This window comes from Podarcis gaigeae (genome assembly GCF_964106915.1).
Source record: "Podarcis gaigeae genome assembly, chromosome: 4".
NCBI classification, from domain to species: domain Eukaryota; kingdom Metazoa; phylum Chordata; class Lepidosauria; order Squamata; family Lacertidae; genus Podarcis; species Podarcis gaigeae.
Window position 1 is genome coordinate 29,766,063 of NC_139677.1, and position 18,555 is coordinate 29,784,617.

Genomic DNA, 18,555 nt, shown 5'->3' on the forward strand with positions numbered 1-18,555 from the left:
GATGATACACTTTTAGTTGCAGAAATATATTATTTCTTCCCCATACAAATAAGGATGTTTCAAATTTTCAGCTCTGATTTGTTACTGTCGTTTTTAGGTTATCAGCCGGTAGAGGTCAGCAAACACTGCACTTTGAGGAATCAACGTGTGTGTAATGAATACACGTATAATATTGTGGCACCTTAAGAATTTAACAGGAATATTGAGGTACAAGCATTTAGGAAGTAGAGTCTAATTCATCAGATGCATGATTATTTTCAGGTAATATTATCAGTTGCCAAATATTGAATATATATTGAAAAGTTGTTTGTCTTATGTATTTGGACAACCGTTAAGAAATTATAACCAAAGCATTTAAGGTCCCCAACCCTAATCTGCAGGTTGCCATCTGATTGGATTTTATTCTGATCCTGATCTGATTTGAGGATGTATTTTAATTGATTGTCTGATTTTATGTTAATGTGTTATATATTTGATGTTAGCCGCTCTGAGCCCGGCTTTGGCTGGGGAAGGCGGGATATAAATAAAATTTATTATTATTATTATTATTATTATTATTATTATTATTAATTTTGCAGTTTCTGAAATATGGAGCAGTTTTTTTTAAAATTCGTTTAGATACTATTGCATGCAACTTTGAATCAAGACGGCAGACTGAGCCTTTCAAAATCGCACTAATTTTAACCAAATTTAGTGTGGTGGTTCCTGAGATCAAGGTTTTCATCTGCATTATGTTTGGATACAATTGGGCACCATTTTGAATCCAGACTGAACCTTTCAAAACTTCACAGATTTTTTGGTTTCTTAAGAGTTCCAAACAATGCTGGTTACAAGCCTGCTAGTGTGTATTTATACACTGTATTCATTATGGAGAAAAGCCGTGGAGCCTCCCCTCCCGCAACAAATGAAATGTAACACATATGCATGTGCTATTTATATACGAAGTTCAAATGCCAGGGCCCAAATTATTATTATTATTATTATTATTATTATTATTAATGAATTAATTCCAATCACGTGAGCCCCCAACTTGTAGGATGACAACCTAGTCACGAGAACTAAGCAGCATGCAATCTCTGTCAGGTAAACACCACGACGGAGGAGTCCTACTCCCATCTCCTCCTCACGGGGAGATGGAGGCATCATGGCGCCTCCAGAAGTCTCTTCCCTCCTCAACAGCGTCATTCCAACTACGTTACTCGCCGCCAAGCGCCTGCGCCGAATTCTACAGCGGGGCGGGGCGAACTCAAGCAGCAGTTGGGCAGCAGCTGGACGGCGCGAGCCAATGAGAGGGCGCCTGTGTGGCCGCGCGGCCTACCCACCGCTCTGCCTCAGAACCGTCGCCTGGCGCCTTCAGCCGCCGACGCCTCCCCCCCCCCCCAACTCCCGCGAGCGCCACAGTCTCCGGCATCTCTCTGGCTTGTGAGAGCAGCCGCCATTGTAGCGCTTCTCTCTCCGTCGCCGTTGTTTTCTCCCGGGTAGGTACTTTTGCCGTTTTTTCAGCCCCACCGCTTCCTTCTCCTCCTCCCCCGCCCAGTTTAATAGGGTAACGAAGAGGGACGTCTTTTCCACCTCATGTGTGAAAAACTCGGCTCGCCTCCCCGCCCTTTTTTTTTTTTAACGCGCCACAGTAGCCTTTTGTCCCCTCCCCCTTTCCGTTCTCATAGCGTTTTGCGCGCGCTCGGTTCCCTTCCCCCGTTCTCTGCGCGCGCGCGCACACAGCTCCTCTTGTCTGTCTCCTCTCTTCCTCCCCCACTGATACCTCTCCCTCATTGCAAACCGCTTGTTGCTGGCAGACTTGTACGTGCACACGATCAAACCGTTTCTCCCCCTCCCCCCCCGCCCGTGTTATACTGTGCTTGCCGTCGGCCCAAGGCTCTCAACGTTTGTGCGCAGTAGCAGGTCGTTGCTGTTTCCTAAAGGCTGGACTACGAGGCTCAGTTATTTGGAATTAGGAGTTATTTCGGATTAGGAGGGTTATCGGGCCCCATTAGGTGTTGGGGACCACCTGCATCAGGAGAGCCACAGGTACCCACCCCAACCTTGGTGTAAGGCCAACACCGACTTGGATTTTTTTTTGCCTAACTGCAGCAGTGGGATGCACATTTCAAGACATGTTTTACAATGGTACCTCAGGTTAAGTACTTAATTCGTTCCGGAGGTCCGTACTTAACCTGAAACTGTTCTTAACCTGAAGCATCACTTTAGCTAATGGGGCCTCCTGCTGCTGCTGCACCGCTGGAGCATGATTTCTGTTCTCATCCTGAAGCAAAGTTCTTAACTTGAAGCACTATTTCTGGGTTAGCGGAGTCTGTAACCTGAAGCATATGTAACCTGAAGCGTATGTAACCCAAGGTACTACTGTATTCTGTTGGTGCAAATACCATTGCTTAAATAGTCTCATGGAAAGCATATTATACAGTGGTACCTCGGGTTACTGATGGCAGAAAGTGAGGAGGATTAAAAAACCTTTTAATGAGGGTGAAAGAGCAGAGCGCAAAATATGGTCTGAAGCTCAACATCAAAAAAACTAAGATCATGGCCACTGGTCCCATTACCTCCTGGCAAATAGAAGGGGAAGAAATGGAGGCAGTGAGAGATTTTACTTTCTTGGGCTCCACGATCACTGCAGTCATGAAATTAAAAGACGCCTGCTCCTTGGGAGAAAGGCGATGGCAAACCTAGACAGGATCATTAAAAGCAGAGACATCACCTTACCAACAAAGGTCCGTGTAGTTAAAGCCATGGTTTTCCAAGTAGTGATGTATGGAAGTGAGAGCTGGACCATAAAGAAGGCTGATCGCCGAAGAATTGATGCTTTTGGATTATGGTGCTGGAGGAGACTCTTGAGAGTCCCATGCAAGAAGATCAAACGTATCCATTCTTAAGGAAATCAGCCCTGAGTGCTCACTGGAAGGACAGATCATGAAGCTGAGGCTCCAATACTTTGGCCACCTCATGAGAAGAGAAGGCTCCCTGGAAAAGACCCCATATTGAAAGATCTAGTTTCACAGATTTGGGTTCTAATAAACATAATGTCACTCAAACCCAAGAATCTGAACCCCTTTATAAAATGTATATTAGGGATTCTGACCCTAGCTGTGGAAGTTCATTTCAAGAAACCAACCTGTGCTGAGAAATAAAGATACTTTAAAGCCCAACATCAAAACATTATTATTAACCTCAATAATGTAATAATAAAGCTTGTAGGATAGAAAATTCAGTCTAGCACCTTGTAGTATTCAACTTGTTTAACATTTTACATGCTGCCTCTCCAAATGTTTGAAGTGGATAGTGACAGTCATAAAAACAATCAAAATAAAATTCTGTAATTAAAAATAAACCAAGGCACTGGTAAAAATAACTACCAGTAGAATAACTTTCAGAGGTCACCCAAGCGTGATATACTTTGCACTTCTTTATAAAGCAAGTCTCAATTTCCTAAGGGTCATATCTGTAGGTAAGCAGTGATGTGTACAGAATCTGCAGGAGAAGAGATATATTGTGAACTGTGGTCCTCACTAATAAATATGTTTGCAGTGTATGCACCTGCCAGTCTTAAGAAAACTCAATTGTGGCTTCACACCTATCTGTCATCAAGAAAACAGTATTTTATATTTAAATATTTAATGGTTTGTATTTATGCATCATTTCCCCTTAGTGTTCAGTGTGCTTCAGATGCGTTATCTCAGTAGTCCTTAACAATCCTGTGAGGCAAGCCAGTGCTATGGCTTTAAAAGAGGATCAATGGCTACTAGCCATGATGGCTGTGCTCTGCTTCCACAGTCAGTGGCAATAATTCTTCTGAATACCCATTGCTGGAACTGGCATAAGGAGAGAGTGCTCTTGTGCTTGGGTCCTGCTTTGGGGTTTCCCACAGGCATCTGGTTGGCCACTGTGAGAACAGGATGCTGGACTAGATGTGTCAATGGCCTGATCCAGTGGGCTCCTCTTATGTTCTCATGTATCCCCATTTGCAGATGGTGGGCTGAGAAATAAAAAATACCCAGCGAGTTTGGGCTTATTTGAGATTTTAACTGGAGGCTTCTATTTCACAGATTATTTTCCTGCTACACTATACAGTGGTACCTCGGGTTACATACGCTTCAGGTTACAGACTCCGTTAACCCAGAAATAGTACCTCGGGTTAAGAACTTTGCTTCAGGATGAGAACAGAAATTGTGATTCAGGATGAGAACAGACAGCAGCGGGAGGCCCCATTAGCTAAAGTGGTGCTTCAGGTTAAGAACGGACCTCTGGAACAAATTAAGTACTTAACCCAAGGTACCACTGTACTAGCTTCCGGAAAGATATGGAGTCAGTGTGCTTCTACATTGCCAATACTTTCAGTGTCAAATATTTTAATATTCTAAATACTCTGTGCAGTATATGGTACCTTGAGAAATGGCATTAAGGTTGCATCCTGGGGTGTCCCATGTAGCAGTGAACATGGAAATCAAAAGTTTTGGTTAGTTTTTATTTTTGATGAAATAGTGAATGAAGGTTACTGTGACCCCATGGCTTAGCATGAATGAAAAAATATGCAGGTTCCTAGGGGGAAGATTGCAGTCACTGTGCTCCTCCTGCCTCCAGAACAAATTCATTCTTTGACATAGCATTGCATCTGAACCTGGGCTTATGGTTTGCCTTGCTCTAGCTGTAACTAAGACCCCTCCACTGCAGCTGTCTATGCTATATGCATAAGTTTTGGGGGAAGCACTGGATGGAGCGTGGCATTGGGAGTGGGACTTATCTGTGTGGCTCATTTCCTTGCTTCCGTGTTGCTGTACATGGGAGATAGTAACACCTGCAAAGAGCTATAAGTTTAACCCTTTTAAGAGTGAATGTTACTGGCACATAGCAAAATATTCATAATAAAAATTATTTTTCCATACCTTACAACTGTGGTCTACATTACTATGTAATGACCCTTGTGGGTTTTGACTGGTTTAGTTGGTATACAGAATGAGGAAGAATACAGCATAATTTAATAGTGAAATCAGGAAGATCAGCTCACTTCAAGCCAAATTCACAACCCATATATTTGCTAGCTCCATTCCATTGGAATTTGCCTGTAGGATTTAAATAAAAGGGTCTGGAACTAGCAGGATATTCTCTGCAGATTGTGTGTTTTGTTAGGCTTTCTGCAACAGAAAGAACCATCTGGAATTGGTAAACAGATTAAATTGCCATCAGCAACTGTTGATGGTTTTGTAAACAATGAAGAGATTTATATTCAGAAGTATTTGTACATAGGGTGATTTCCCTCCAAAGTGGAAGATTGTGATATACAGCTTAACAAGATTAGATGATTTGATTTTTCTTAGGAGATATAATTATTCAGCTGAGTGTTCATTTAGTTAATTTTACTTTAATAAGAACAAACTTTTCTGTATGTTATGTGCTAACTTTTTAACTTTTATTTCAGGAATACTGGAGCTTACAGTCTGAAACATGTGTAGTGTTATGCAAGTTGACAATAGAAAAATGGACATGTTGAAGATCCTGCGTAAAACAACAGAGCGCTTGGAATGTGATCACTGCAGTTTCAGAGGGTCTGACTATGAAAACATACAGATTCATATGGGTACTATTCACCCCGAGTTTTGTGATGAAATGGATGCTGCAGGACTGGGGAAACTTATATTTTACCAGAAAAGTGCAAAGTTATTCCACTGCCACAAATGTTTTTTTACCAGCAAAATGTATTGCAATGTTTATTATCACATCACAGCACACCATGCAATGCCTGACAAATGGAAAGAAGAGCAAAAAGATTTGTTAGCAACAGGTGCAGAAACTGTAAAGAAACCTCTGTTTGTGGAACCTCAGAAGCCTTCTCCGCCTCCTGAGTCACTGAAACCCACTGTTTCTCCCGAATCTCAGAAGCTGCCTCCCTCTGAAGCCCTCAAGCCTGACGTTGGGTTACCTTCCAAGATACTAAAGTCCATCCCAGTTGTACCCATGGAGCAACCAAAGGTTGCTCCAGTTGCATCCGCAGAGCCACAGAAACCCATCTCTGTTGCATCATCAGAGCTGCCAAAACCTATTCCAGTGGTGTCATCAGAGCCATCGAAACCAGTCCCTTTTGTGGCTCCAGAGCCCTTGAAACCCACTCCAGTGGAGTCCTCAGATGTATCAAAACCTGTATCTGCTATCTCCCCTGAGCCACAGAAACCTGGCACAGTCACATATGTTGAGCCACAAAAACCCTTCTCTAATGTACACCCAGAACTGCATGTATCTATCTCAGAGTCAGAGAAGCCTGCACCACTTGTTTCTTTAGAACCACAAAAACCGCTACAACCTGTATCCCCAGAACCTCAGAAGTCTGCTGTGCCTGCATCTCCACCTGTGGCTGCATCTGAACCACAGAAATTTGCTCCGGCTGTGTCTCCCGAGCCTCGCAGGCACTCTCCAGCTGTGTCTCCCGAGCCTCGCAGGCACTCTCCAGCTGTGTCTCCTGAGCCTCGCAGGCACTCTCCAGCTGTGTCTCCTGAACCTCGCAAGCACTCTCCGGCTGTGTCTCCTGAGCCTCGCAGGCACTCTCCAGCTGTGTCTCCTGAGCTAAAGAAATCTACATCGGCTATATCCTCAGAAACTCGCAGGCATATTCCTCCGATGCGGAGGCCTGCTTCAGCGCTTTCCCCTGAACTAAGAAAACCTGAACCACCAATACCAGATCACTGGAGGTCTGCTCCTAGTATTGCTCCAGAGCCCTGGAGGCCTGCTCCTAATATTTCCCACGAACAACAGAAGTCTTCTATTACTGTGTCACCTTGGTCCCCGAAACCTCCCACTTCTATGTCAATGGAGTCTAGGAGGCCTGCCTCAGAACCCCGAAGACCAGGTTCTGTGATGTCCCCAGAGCCTCAGAAGTTTGTGCCAGAGCCTTGGAAATCTACCTCCTTGCCTGAGTCTCAGAAATCTAGTCTTGTTTCCTCAGAGCCCTGGAAACCCATTTCTTCTGTTTATCCTGAAGGCTGGAAACCTGTCTTGTCTCCTGACACATGGAGGTCATCACCAGCAGTACCACCCTCTGCACATCCCATGCCAACAGAGCTTAGAAAGTCTGGTCCCCCAATGTCACCTGATCTTTGGAAACCTTCATTCTTTCCTGAACAACGTAAGCCAGCTCCTGTGTCTCCTGACCCTTGGAAATTCCCTTCTGACTCTCGGAAGTCTCCTTTCTTTTCAGACACTCAGAAGCCTGCTCCTTTTGTTTCTTCTGAGTTCCAAAAACGTGCTTTGTTTTCCGAACCCCGAAAACGGGCACTTTTTCCAGAGTCTAAGAAATCTGTTCCTCCTCCTACTTCTGCTGATGTACAAAAACGTCCATTCTTCCATGAAACTCACATGTCTTTTCCTGAAGTCCAAAAACATGCCCTGTTTTCTGATCCTCACAGACCACCTCCTGTTTCACCTGAGGCCCAAAAGCATGCCTTCTTCCAAGAGCCCCAGAAACATGTTGCAGTTTCTCCTGAAGTTGCAGAGCATATTCCCTTTGGAGAACCTCAGAAACCACCTGTTCTTACTCATGAAGTGCTGAAGGCTTCTTCAGTTTCTCCTGAAATTCAGAAACATGCAAGCTTCGCTGACCCACAGAAGGCACTTCCTGGTTCCCCTGAGAAACAACGGCAAGGTTTCTTTGCTGAGCCTTCAAAAGGTTCTCTTTCACTTGAGCTCCAAAAACCTACTCCTATGTCTTCTGATCCAAAGCAGAACTTTGGTTCTGATGTCCACAGACCACTGGAAACAGCAGGCAGAGAAGTTCACAAAACTGCTGTCTCTGACTTCGGTCAGTCTGCTGCACCCATTTTTTCAGACTTGCAGGTACATTCCGAATCTGGTAAAGATTTCTTCACTGAGCAGCCAGAAGGTGAGAATCCATTCAGTAGTCTGTTAGCTCCAAAGGAGCAGCTTATACAAGCCAAGGAAGCTACAGAAGTATTATTTTCTTGTCCAAAGAAGAAACCGAAGAAGGAAAATCAGGAAACTGCAAATATAGACCTAAATAGCAGTGGGAGTGGAAATAATGAAATGGATACCTCTGAAGTTAAGGAGCAGGAATCAAACAGTGATCAAGAACAGTTTGATCCAGAAACTTCTGACCTCAATAAAGACACTAAAATTGATTTAGCTAGTCCCACTCAGCCTCAGTGTGTGCTGCAGTTTACTGAAGAAAAGGAAGCTTTTATCTCGGAAGAAGAAATAGCAAAATATATGAAGCGTGGCAAAGGCAAATATTATTGCAAAATTTGTTGCTGCCGGGCTATGAAAAAAGGTGCTGTTTTGCACCATTTGGTTAACAAGCATAATGTTCACAGTCCGTACAAGTGTGACATATGTGGAAAGGCATTTCTCTTGGAATCTCACCTTAAAAACCATGTTGCTGCTCATGGTCAGAGTTTGCTTAAATGTCCACGTTGCAGTTTTGAATCAAACTTTCCTAGAGGCTTTAAGAAGCATCTAACCCATTGCCAAAGTCGTCATAATGAAGAGGCCAATAAAAAACAGATGGATACCATAACTGAGCCACCTACTCAGAGTGAAGAGGCCAATAAGGTGCCAGTTGATGGCACCGAACCATTGAACGAATCACTTATTGAATCACTTACTGAACCACAGATTTAATCATATTTATTTGGAAGTTGAAGAATCTCCAAAAATGTTAGCTTGTGGTCAGTAATGCGGTTGAACTGTTTTATGCAAGTATATCAGCATGTCACAATAAACATGATGGCCACAATTAAATGCAAAATTAAGTGCACTTAACTCATTTATTTGAATGGGCCCTAGTTTGCTTAACTGTGCTATATTGTAGCCATTAGTTTGCAGAAATAGTTAACACCGAACTACCAAAGTAATATGTCTGTACTGGATTATATGGAGTGCTGTTTTTAAAACAAAAAATGGAGATTAAGTCATGGACAGAGCAGTCAATAGGTTATCACAAATTCTCTGGCAACAGAATTATCAGATTTTGAGCCCTGACAGTACTTCGCTACCCAGAGCAGAAGGTTGGAGGTGGTGAGAGACAGAAGCAGAGCCCAGAGGTGGTGTACATCTCGCTCCACCCTACATCCTGGGTATGCGTCCAGGGAATGTGGGCTTTTGATTCCCTGATCCACATGCCCCCACAAACAGCTCCTTTTTGCCCTCTCCACTGCAACAGTAGCAGTCCTTTCAATGGTAGCTGGAAGGGCGCTCCTAAGGACAGACGACTTTGCCTGCAAGAGGGAGACAGCTGCAGAATCCTCTGACTCCTGTGATTGTTGAATATTTGTGAGCATCTTTTCCATCTCACAAGGTGTCCAGCATGCTCCTCTGCATGCTCCGCTCTGCGCAGCGTTGTCAAGCCTTTTGTGGAGTCAATCACCGATGCAATAAACTCACTTCACACCCACGGTACAGGCAGCAAGGTTTATTTCCAGTTTACAGCTTAATGATTTTGTACTTCATTAACCCATGCGTCAGTTGCTAGCATGCTGCATCTGGAGATGGTTCTCCCCTTCGCGGCAGGACAAAGAGCAGAGAGGAAAAATGAACAAACTCAACCCTTTCAGTCTTATCTAGGCCCAGAGACACACTGCGCATGAACATTACCTCGTGCTTCTGACCCTGAAGCCATCTGCTTCTATATTGTTTACATTATACTGTGTAGATACGGAATGACTACTAGTTTTAGTTTCACATATACAAACACCCCCCTCAGTCCTTATCGGAACTAGAGCATACACAAAAAACTTATACAGTACAGTGGTACTTCAGGTTACAGAGGCTTCAGGTTACAGACTCCTCTAATCCAGAAATAGTACCTCGGGTTAAGAACTTTTAGGATGTTTTAGGATGAGAACAGAAAGCGTGCTCCAGCGGCGTGGCAGCAGCAGGAGGCCCCATTAGCTAAAGTGGTGCTTCAGGTTAAGAACAGTTTCAGGTTAGGAACGGACCTCCGGAACAAATGAGGTACTTAACTCGAGGTACCACTGTATGCTTATTCAGACTCAATTGCAAACACATTTCTCATGTTTCTGAAACTTGAAAGCCTTGGTTATGCCATCAGCAATATTCTCACTGGGGCAATATTTCAGTTTCACTAGACCTTGTGAGACATGATCACAAACACTTTGAAATTTAATTTTAATATGTTTTGTTCTGTTCTTAAATTGTCCAGATTCATCTAGCTACACCTTGCTTGCACTTTCCAAACCCTCCCAACATCATAGGTTTTCACTATGATTTACTAAATTACTAAAATAAGGAGCTGGAATAGCAGAAATGCAGCAATTCGCTCACTCTGTTAACTCTCCAAATCCAGTTTTTTATTTGAAATATATTGAATAGCTCAATATTTAGTGTAAACATCACAAAACTGAAATTGTTTTAAATTGTGCATGGAATAGTATAGTAATTTGTCTTGAATCATAAGTAGTGATCATTTTTATAAGTATTGCAAGGAAAAATCAGTGTTTGCACCTCAATAAATTTGCTTGTTTAGATTTTTTAAGTAGTTGTGCTTCTGCTCTCACTCTATTTGAAGTGCAAATTAATGTGTGTGAAATAGCTGGAGTAATGTCAGATGTATTGGACATATATATGCTGTCTTGTATTATTGTTCTTTATAATTTGGGGAATGTGTTTTAAGCATTGTTTTCTATTCTAACAATAAAAATAATCTCTGCATTGAAATTCTTAAATTGTATGTATTAGGTAATGTTTCATCAGCTTTTATTACTTCAGATATTTATTACTGGAATTAGTACAGATTTCTGTGCATTCTCTGATGCAGGTAAGTGATAGCATTTACAATGTAAATAATATTTTTTTAAAAGAAAATTAAATGGTAATCTATACAAATCTCTTGTGATTCAAATTCAACACCACATGTGGTTACATCATACATGATCTGCTTGTTCTACATGAGAAATGGATTTAGATGTCAACAAAATTGGTTAGGAAGTGGCAGCCGTGCCATTCAGCTAGTAGATAAATTGGCTCAATCTTTCCCAATCCACAGTACTACTTGTGTTCATGACCCATAGCAATTGAAATCTGGCGGCTCTGTCCTTTTGTCGTTTGAGATGTGAAGGTGTCATATCTCATCCTTCATGGTGTGCACCCTTTTATTTTACCAGAATTGCAATGAAGTCCAAAGATACTGTTCTGCTGATTCAACCTCTTGAATAAGCAGAGCATAGTAATTCTTAAAGAACCTATGTATTATGGCACTGGATAGTTTTTTACATTTTTATTAAAACTTTTTTGTTGTAACTTCTGGTTGACACTTCTTGCTTTATCATGTAAGGTGTAATAAAATGGAAAAGTTCCAAAGGCATTAATATAATTCAGCCCAATGTAAGCATTGTTAAATATTACTGGTATAATTTTTTTTTTAAGTGTGCCAACATGAAGTGGGGATTATCTTTACAGTGCATGGACATGATTCCATGATTTGTATGTACATAGTAGGAGAATTTGGACAGCCTGAGATTTGTTTGAAGCTCTCATTACAGCTTTTTGCTCTGCAGAAGAGACAAGCTGGTTGCTTAGATTGCAACCAGAATTTTCAGAGGTGCAATACAAGCAGCTGTACATAACAAGCACATTACATTTTGCGTTGGACTATGGACTTTTAAAGATTATTGCCTTCCTGATTTTCATCGCTGTATCTGTTTGAGTCCTGGCAAGTCTTTTAATGTAGGTGAAACGTTTGCCTGTATTTTAAATTAAGTTGTTGCATCTGCTCTTCAGCTTTGCTTAAAAAATTGTGGCTGTCTCCTGCCATAAAACTTGCATGTAGAACTATAAAAATAATTGGAGGTGCCCATGCCAAGCATACTCTAGTCAAGATGTAGAAGAATTAAATTGAATCTGAAATTAATTTAGCTAAGTGAGAAATGAAAACATTGACTGTGTACCAACATATTTACACAGCTTGAATTCCCCAAAAGGTCAATGTGATCCTTTATTTAAGAATAGCACCTAATCTGCATTTTGTTTTCATCATAGATTAGCTTTTCTGAAGTATGTAAGGACATGTGCCCTTGGGAAAAGTAAAAACATACAGGTCTGGATTTTTCCATTACTATGATTTGAACAGATGTAAGTGAATTATATTGTATTAATAGTATGTAGAAGTTGGATATTCCATGACAGGAAAATGTGTACAGATAAATATTTATTATTTTAGCATTTATGCCCTGCTATAATAGTTTTTTCTAAACATACACACAGCTGCTTACAAAACAAAAACAAGAGCACCAATTCATAAAATGTAACTTATTAGCAAAACCTGGAGGGTGTGTGCATGGATGGGATTACATTTTGGCACTTTGTGGTTACATTTGCCAGCTCTATCAGGGAGCTCAGTGGATTGAATTTGGGTATTCCATGACCTAACTAACCACTGCTAGGTGAAAACATGATATGTTAATTTATTAGTATTTCCTTTGCATTAACTCGACTGGCGCTTTGCTAATAATGTCTAATAATCTTTTCCACACCCCACAATGCATTTTATGACGGGAATCTATAACATTTTGTACGATATGAACTGGTGATGCAGGGACAGAACAAAAGTTGTTGTTTTTTAAATTAACAATTTCTAGGCTGTCCTTGTGCGTATTTATTACTCAGGGCAGCTGTCAACAATTAAATTCACAGTGTCATGAAACAATATCAAACAATATTGTGCAACAGAGGTAGGCAGAATAAAAACAGATAAAAACATCCGGGCCAGGCAGAAACCTGCTGGAATAAATATTGAACTATTGAACAGAAGAGGAGCTGCATAGACATTGTTATCACAGACACGTGTCTTCCTTCATAGGTGAGACATAGAGATGAGCCTCTCCACATCTTGGGCAGCAAAGCAGAGTAGTGGCGAAGGATGTAGCTGATTCTGGATCCAAACCCTTTAGGGCTTTAAAGGTAATTAGAAGCACTTAATTGTGCCCCCAACAAAATAACCTGGATATGATACTCTGCTTGTGTTATCCTTTAGGACAGTGGCTAAGTTCAGCTGCTAGATGGCAGCAGTATTTAGCATTTAGCTTGCATTGGAGTTGATCTGCTGCTTCCTAACTTTTTTCTTTTTTACAAAACTAGGAAGATGTTGATCTATTGTTGCTAGCAGACGACGAGGCAGACCATAATGTACATGCGTGACACATGTACATGTATTACTTGATCACATTTGTATCATTCAGAAGCATCACGTATGAAGTGATATGCAAGTTTGTGGTGTTTGATCCCTAATGGCTCCTTGACACATACAAAGCCACAATTTGCTGCAGTCATTGAATGTGCATGTGTCAGGTAGCCCTGGCAACCGTGGCAAACAGCATGCTCTCATGTTAATTCTTAGACAAAAAAAATTCTCACAGTTCTGCCAGTGGCATCTTTTCCTAGGCCTTTATAGGGTTTGCTCAGATCCTGTTTTTTTTTAATGTTTTGACAAGGCAATCTCTAAAATTTAAGCTACTTCCCCATTAATTTTTATTTTAAAAGCTGCGCTCTCCTGAGCTAGGTGTTTCTCTTTTTAATATACCTCTATTAGCTGACTACCATTTCCACTGATGAGAAGACATAATTATGTCTCAAGTGTGTTCCCTTTTAAAATTGCAAAAAAAGAACTTTGATGATCTAGACTTTTTCTAGCCTGCCTATGTTAAAAGGTAAAGGGACCCCTGACCATTAGGCCCAGTCATGACTGACTCTGGGGTTGCGGCGCTCATCTTGCTTTATTGGCCGAGGGAGCTGGTGTACAGCTTCCGGGTCATGTGGCCAGCATGACTAAGCCGCTTCTGGTGAATCAGAGCAGCGCACGGAAACGCCGTTTACCTTCCCACCGGAGTGATACCTATTTATCTACTTGCACTTTGACGTGCTTTCAAACTGCTAGGTTGGCAGGAGCAGGGACCGAGCAACGGGAGCTCACCCCATTGCGGGGATTCGAACCGCCGACCTTCTGATCAGCAAGTCCTAGGCTCTGTGGTTTAACCCACAGCGCCACCCACGTCCCATCCTGCCTATGTACAAAGCCTGCAAAAACTTTATCAATGAGCTATTTGAGCAGCCTTTTTCTTCTTAGGCACTACTGTTAACATCCCTCAAGACATTTTTAGAACTATTTATACAACACAGCATTTTTCTTATAACTGCCATTTAAATTATTTTATCTTACGTGCAGAAGCTAAAATAGTGAATATTTTGCCAGAACGTGGGAGTCTCTTGCAAAGGAATTTCTAGGCAGGCGATGCCAGAGCACTTAAGAATGTTCAGCTGCGGCAGTGGACACATATTTGCTTGCAACAGCATTATCTAAAGGGGTCAGAACAACCTGACTTCATTTTTATGGTCCAGCAAAGTCCTTTTAAACAATGAGAAAGCATGGGATGTTCGGACTTTTCTGTTCCTAAGCATGGCCAATCTCTTCAACCATCTTCCACTTTCAGCCCACAATCTAGGATTTAAAAGTGCTGATGGAAAGGCAAAAACTAATACCAGTATTTCTCATTCTTTTTCTGAATATATTTAGATGCAATTTAGCTGTAGAATGAATCTGGCTCACAGCATTCCATCATATTCTTAGTGCGACCAAGAAATGACACAGGTAGGGAAATGCTACAGTTACTTGGGTCACCAGGGACAACAATGGCTCCTGCTCCACCTGTGAGTGCACCTCTGTTTTTCACAGTGTAAATAATGCTTTGAATTTATTCAAAAGCCAAGTGCTTCTAAAGTCAAAGTCCAGCAAGGTTTCCCTTTGGGATTGCTGAAATGGCAATAATGGGTTCTCGGAGTGTATGTGTGTGTGTGTACATGTAGTACATACACTCTCAGTGCAAAGAAACGGACTGCATTTAACTGGATATCAGAATAAGCCCTCTGCCCACTCATCCTAATGATGTGTATTTTGCTATTGATGGTTTTTTAAAAAGCTGTTTCACTAATGATATATGTTCTAACCTGATGATGAATGTTCACTGTCTTCCTTCACACATGCCATCCTTCCTTCTTTGGTACAACTCCATCCTTCTGGGACAAGGAAAGAATGATGGTATATAGGGCACTGAGTGAAACGTCAGCTATAAAGGGATGGTATATTTTCTTGTGTGCCTTCTGGAACCATACTGTCAGCATCTATTCCTTGGCAGAGATTATGACTGGATCATAAACCACAATTGGTCTGGCTGTTGGTTGTAGCAACTGCTAAAAGCACAGGGATTTAACCAGTAAAGGACTTCTGTTTGTGCAACAAGGCGATCCTCTACCTCTCCTCCCATGCACACCCTCTTTAGCCACCTCCATCTATATTGGAGTTTCCCCCACCAGAGCAGATTTAGAGGCAGGGAGACTTAAGTCCCATTGCACAGGCAAAAGCCCCTGCACTGGCAGTATGACACTGCAGTGTCCTAAACTTCAATATACCTGCCTACCCATCTAAAACATCCTGGCTTTTGCTTTCTGATTATAGCAAAGTGTTAATTCACCATAACCATCTCATATCAACAGCCTCTCAACCATATTGTCTATCCCTGTGTTGTTCAATAACAACTGCTTGAAAATAAATCCTGAAATCTGTGCATGGAGATTGTTGACAGGGTCTGTATGTTCTCTTTTTAAAAAGCATAAAATAGTTTAATTAGGTATGCTGTTTATTTGGCTATAGGCCTTTGTCAGCTAAAATTTTTAAACTTGAAAAGAGAAATCGCTGGATAGTCATTTTAAATTATAGAATATTTTTTTAAATGCTAGTTAGAATGTATGTGAAATAAATACACAACTTTTAATAGATACCATCTGTCCTGTCAAACTGTTCTGTTTTTCTTGCTAGGTCTGGTTAATTATGTGACTGGCAACCATTTCAGTAAGGAGGTGTGCTAAAGTCAAATGACTCTCCTCTTTTGTCCTTTGTAATTCTCAGCAAACAATATGGTTCTGTCTCTGGTGACCTTTCACTGTTCTTTCTTTTAAAAAGAATGCTATTGAGGCTTTGGTGACAAAAGACTTAACCATTGCACCCAAAATCTTGAATGGCTTCCCAAGAACATTTACAATGTTATTTTAAGGAGCAAAGGAAATTATAAACACAAATGACATTCTTATTCAGGGTTCAGTTGACCAATTTCTTTTTAAAAAATAATGAAAAAAGTTATGACAATATATTGACAAGTGAGTTTTAAATAGCAGTTGCCAGAGTATGGAGGGCATGGTGTGCATATATTCGCCCTCACTTTTCCCTAGTCAATTACCTTTGATGGTTAAGTTCAGCTTGTGACTTAATTACTATTTATACCCTTCGCTATCTCATACACTCTAGGTAACTTGCTGAAATGTCATCAGTATCTGGCTCCCAATCTGGGCTTGTCTACAACAGAGCAAAATGTGGGTTTTTATCCTATTTTTGGGCTAGTTTTACTCTCAGAAAGAAAATGTAGGATAAAAATGTGATGCACAGATGCCCTTACCTCTTAGGCTCAGTGATTTAAAAGTGGCCTCATTGTTAATCAGCTTCAGGCCATAATTCTCATGGAATTAGGTAAGCTTAAGCAAAATGCATTTAAACATTATTGTAACTTTAGTGATGATCTATAACAGGTGTAGCCCTGATAAATTATTATATTACTATTACTTTTTATTATAAATGGCTGTTCTAATTACTTTCCAACAAAAAAACACAAGCTTTTAAAACCATGTTGCAGCTTTTAACATTTTTTTTACAGCTTAATTCTTCATATATTATGTTCTATTGTATTCTTATTTTATTGTTGCATATATAACTTGATACTTTTAATTCTGCCCAGATAGCTTATAACAAAAGGTTAAATAAATAAATAAATATGATTCAGTAGTAGTAATGAAAATAAATGTACTCTGGTGCCTCATTCAAAACGGGTATGCCACGAGGATATACACCCTGAGAATAGCACAGATCCTCCTCAGTCTCAATGAAATAACAGTTCCATGTAAATTTCATAGTATGTTTAAAGGCTGGTTCAGGAATTGTGATAAAGAGTAAGACAACAGGATTAGAAAGAGAGATTGTATTTTGATTTACACAAGGATTTAGCCAGGCTTTGTTCCCTGGCAACTAAACTAAGAATATAATCAGTACTGTAAACAGACCAGCACAAATTTCTGTATGGTATGGCAGGGAATTCGGAATAAACTAAACTGGCTCCAGATCAAAATGTGAATATTCAAATATATTCAGAAATCTTAAGTGCTATTTCAAGGTAAAGTTGTATCCTTCAGTCGGATCCTGTTTCTAGGAAGGAAGAGGGAGCGTAATTGACTGTGTTAACCAACAAGCCTTTACTGATACCTTTTTGGTATGTTCACTACTATAGGTCAGAACTAGCTGTATATCACTATCAATAGTAACTGAAACAGAGTTCCTGTCAGGTGCAACTCTGTGTGGTTGCAGCTCCTGTGATAATTCCCAGAACTTGTATGATTCAGGGCCTTGTCCCCAACGCAACATAAATGTTAACGGAAACTACAATGTTATGGCAAGGAAGCAGGGAGGTTAAGGAGCAGCTGTTTTAGTTAAGAGATGATCATTGTAGTCACTTCATGGCTGAATAGAGATGTGAACTTGTGTCCTCGCATTGTCAGATTGTCCCTAGAAACATTATTCCTTGACAAGAACAAAAAGAAAAGTAGATAGCAAAAAACAAATGTGTTTCTGCTTAAAAGTTTTAACTTTGCATTCCTCTTTTGAAGAAATATAGCCCTGCAACTCTTCCATATTGTGTTATGCATTTTATTTTTGTTCACGCATATACAGTGGTACCTCGGGTTAAGTACTTAATTCGTTCCGGAGGTCCGTTCTTAACCTGAAACTGTTCTTAACCTGAAGCACCACTTTAGCTAATGGGGCCTCCTGCTGCTGCAGCACCGCCAGAGCACGATTTCTGTTTTCATCCTGAAGCAAAGTTCTTAACCTGAGGTACTATTTCTGGATTAGCGGAGTCTGTAACCTGAAGCGTATGTAACTCGAGGTACCACTGTAGCTTAAAACAATGTCCCAAATGCTGCCTTCAGAGTGTCTATGAGCTGTCTTTAGAGCAAACTGTGGAAGGAATATGCAATAATGGTGACCTTTTTTGTTCAATGAGCAGACAAGTTCATCTGCTTAGAGATGCAGTTTTGTGTGAAGGAATGTGTCCAGTTTGTGCTGTCTCATTGCCATCTCTAATGTGAAGCATTCCAGGATAGTTAGCAAGCCAGCATTTGTTTTGGAGTAGGGAGTACTTGGATAATTCTACACAAATATTGCAACAACCAGTTCATTCAGTTTTGCAATCAATATGTACATAAAATCAAACCTTCTATAAAAACCAACCTGAAGGGGTGACCCTTCTTTACACTAATAATACAATTTTCTTAATTTTTCACTCAATCCCTTTATCTGAGAAAACTTTATAATTCTGTGATCAGACCCTAATATTAATATGTATTAATATTCTTATTGTACAGTACTGATAAAATATTTTCCTAAGCTCGCATAGTGCTGCAAGATCATCACCACCAAATGAACTTACGCAC

General features: G+C 40.8%; 1 protein-coding gene and 1 long non-coding RNA gene across 2 annotated transcripts; both read left to right on the forward strand.

Annotated features, from left to right (window-relative positions):
• Positions 1–5,454: 5,454 nt before the first annotated feature.
• Positions 5,455–10,689, forward strand: CHAMP1 (chromosome alignment maintaining phosphoprotein 1; the record flags this gene model as incomplete). The annotated part of the gene is made up of 1 exon (XM_083735441.1): positions 5,455–10,689. The coding sequence occupies one exon, from the start codon at positions 5,455–5,457 to the stop codon at positions 8,632–8,634; it is 3,180 nt and encodes a 1,059-aa protein (XP_083591567.1). The 3' UTR covers positions 8,635–10,689.
• Positions 10,690–11,702: 1,013 nt separating this feature from the next.
• Positions 11,703–18,019, forward strand: LOC310843134. The gene is made up of 4 exons (XR_014563517.1): positions 11,703–12,067; positions 12,830–12,930; positions 13,108–13,676; positions 14,043–18,019. It is a non-coding gene; the product is annotated as an uncharacterized lncRNA (long non-coding RNA).
• Positions 18,020–18,555: the final 536 nt, after the last annotated feature.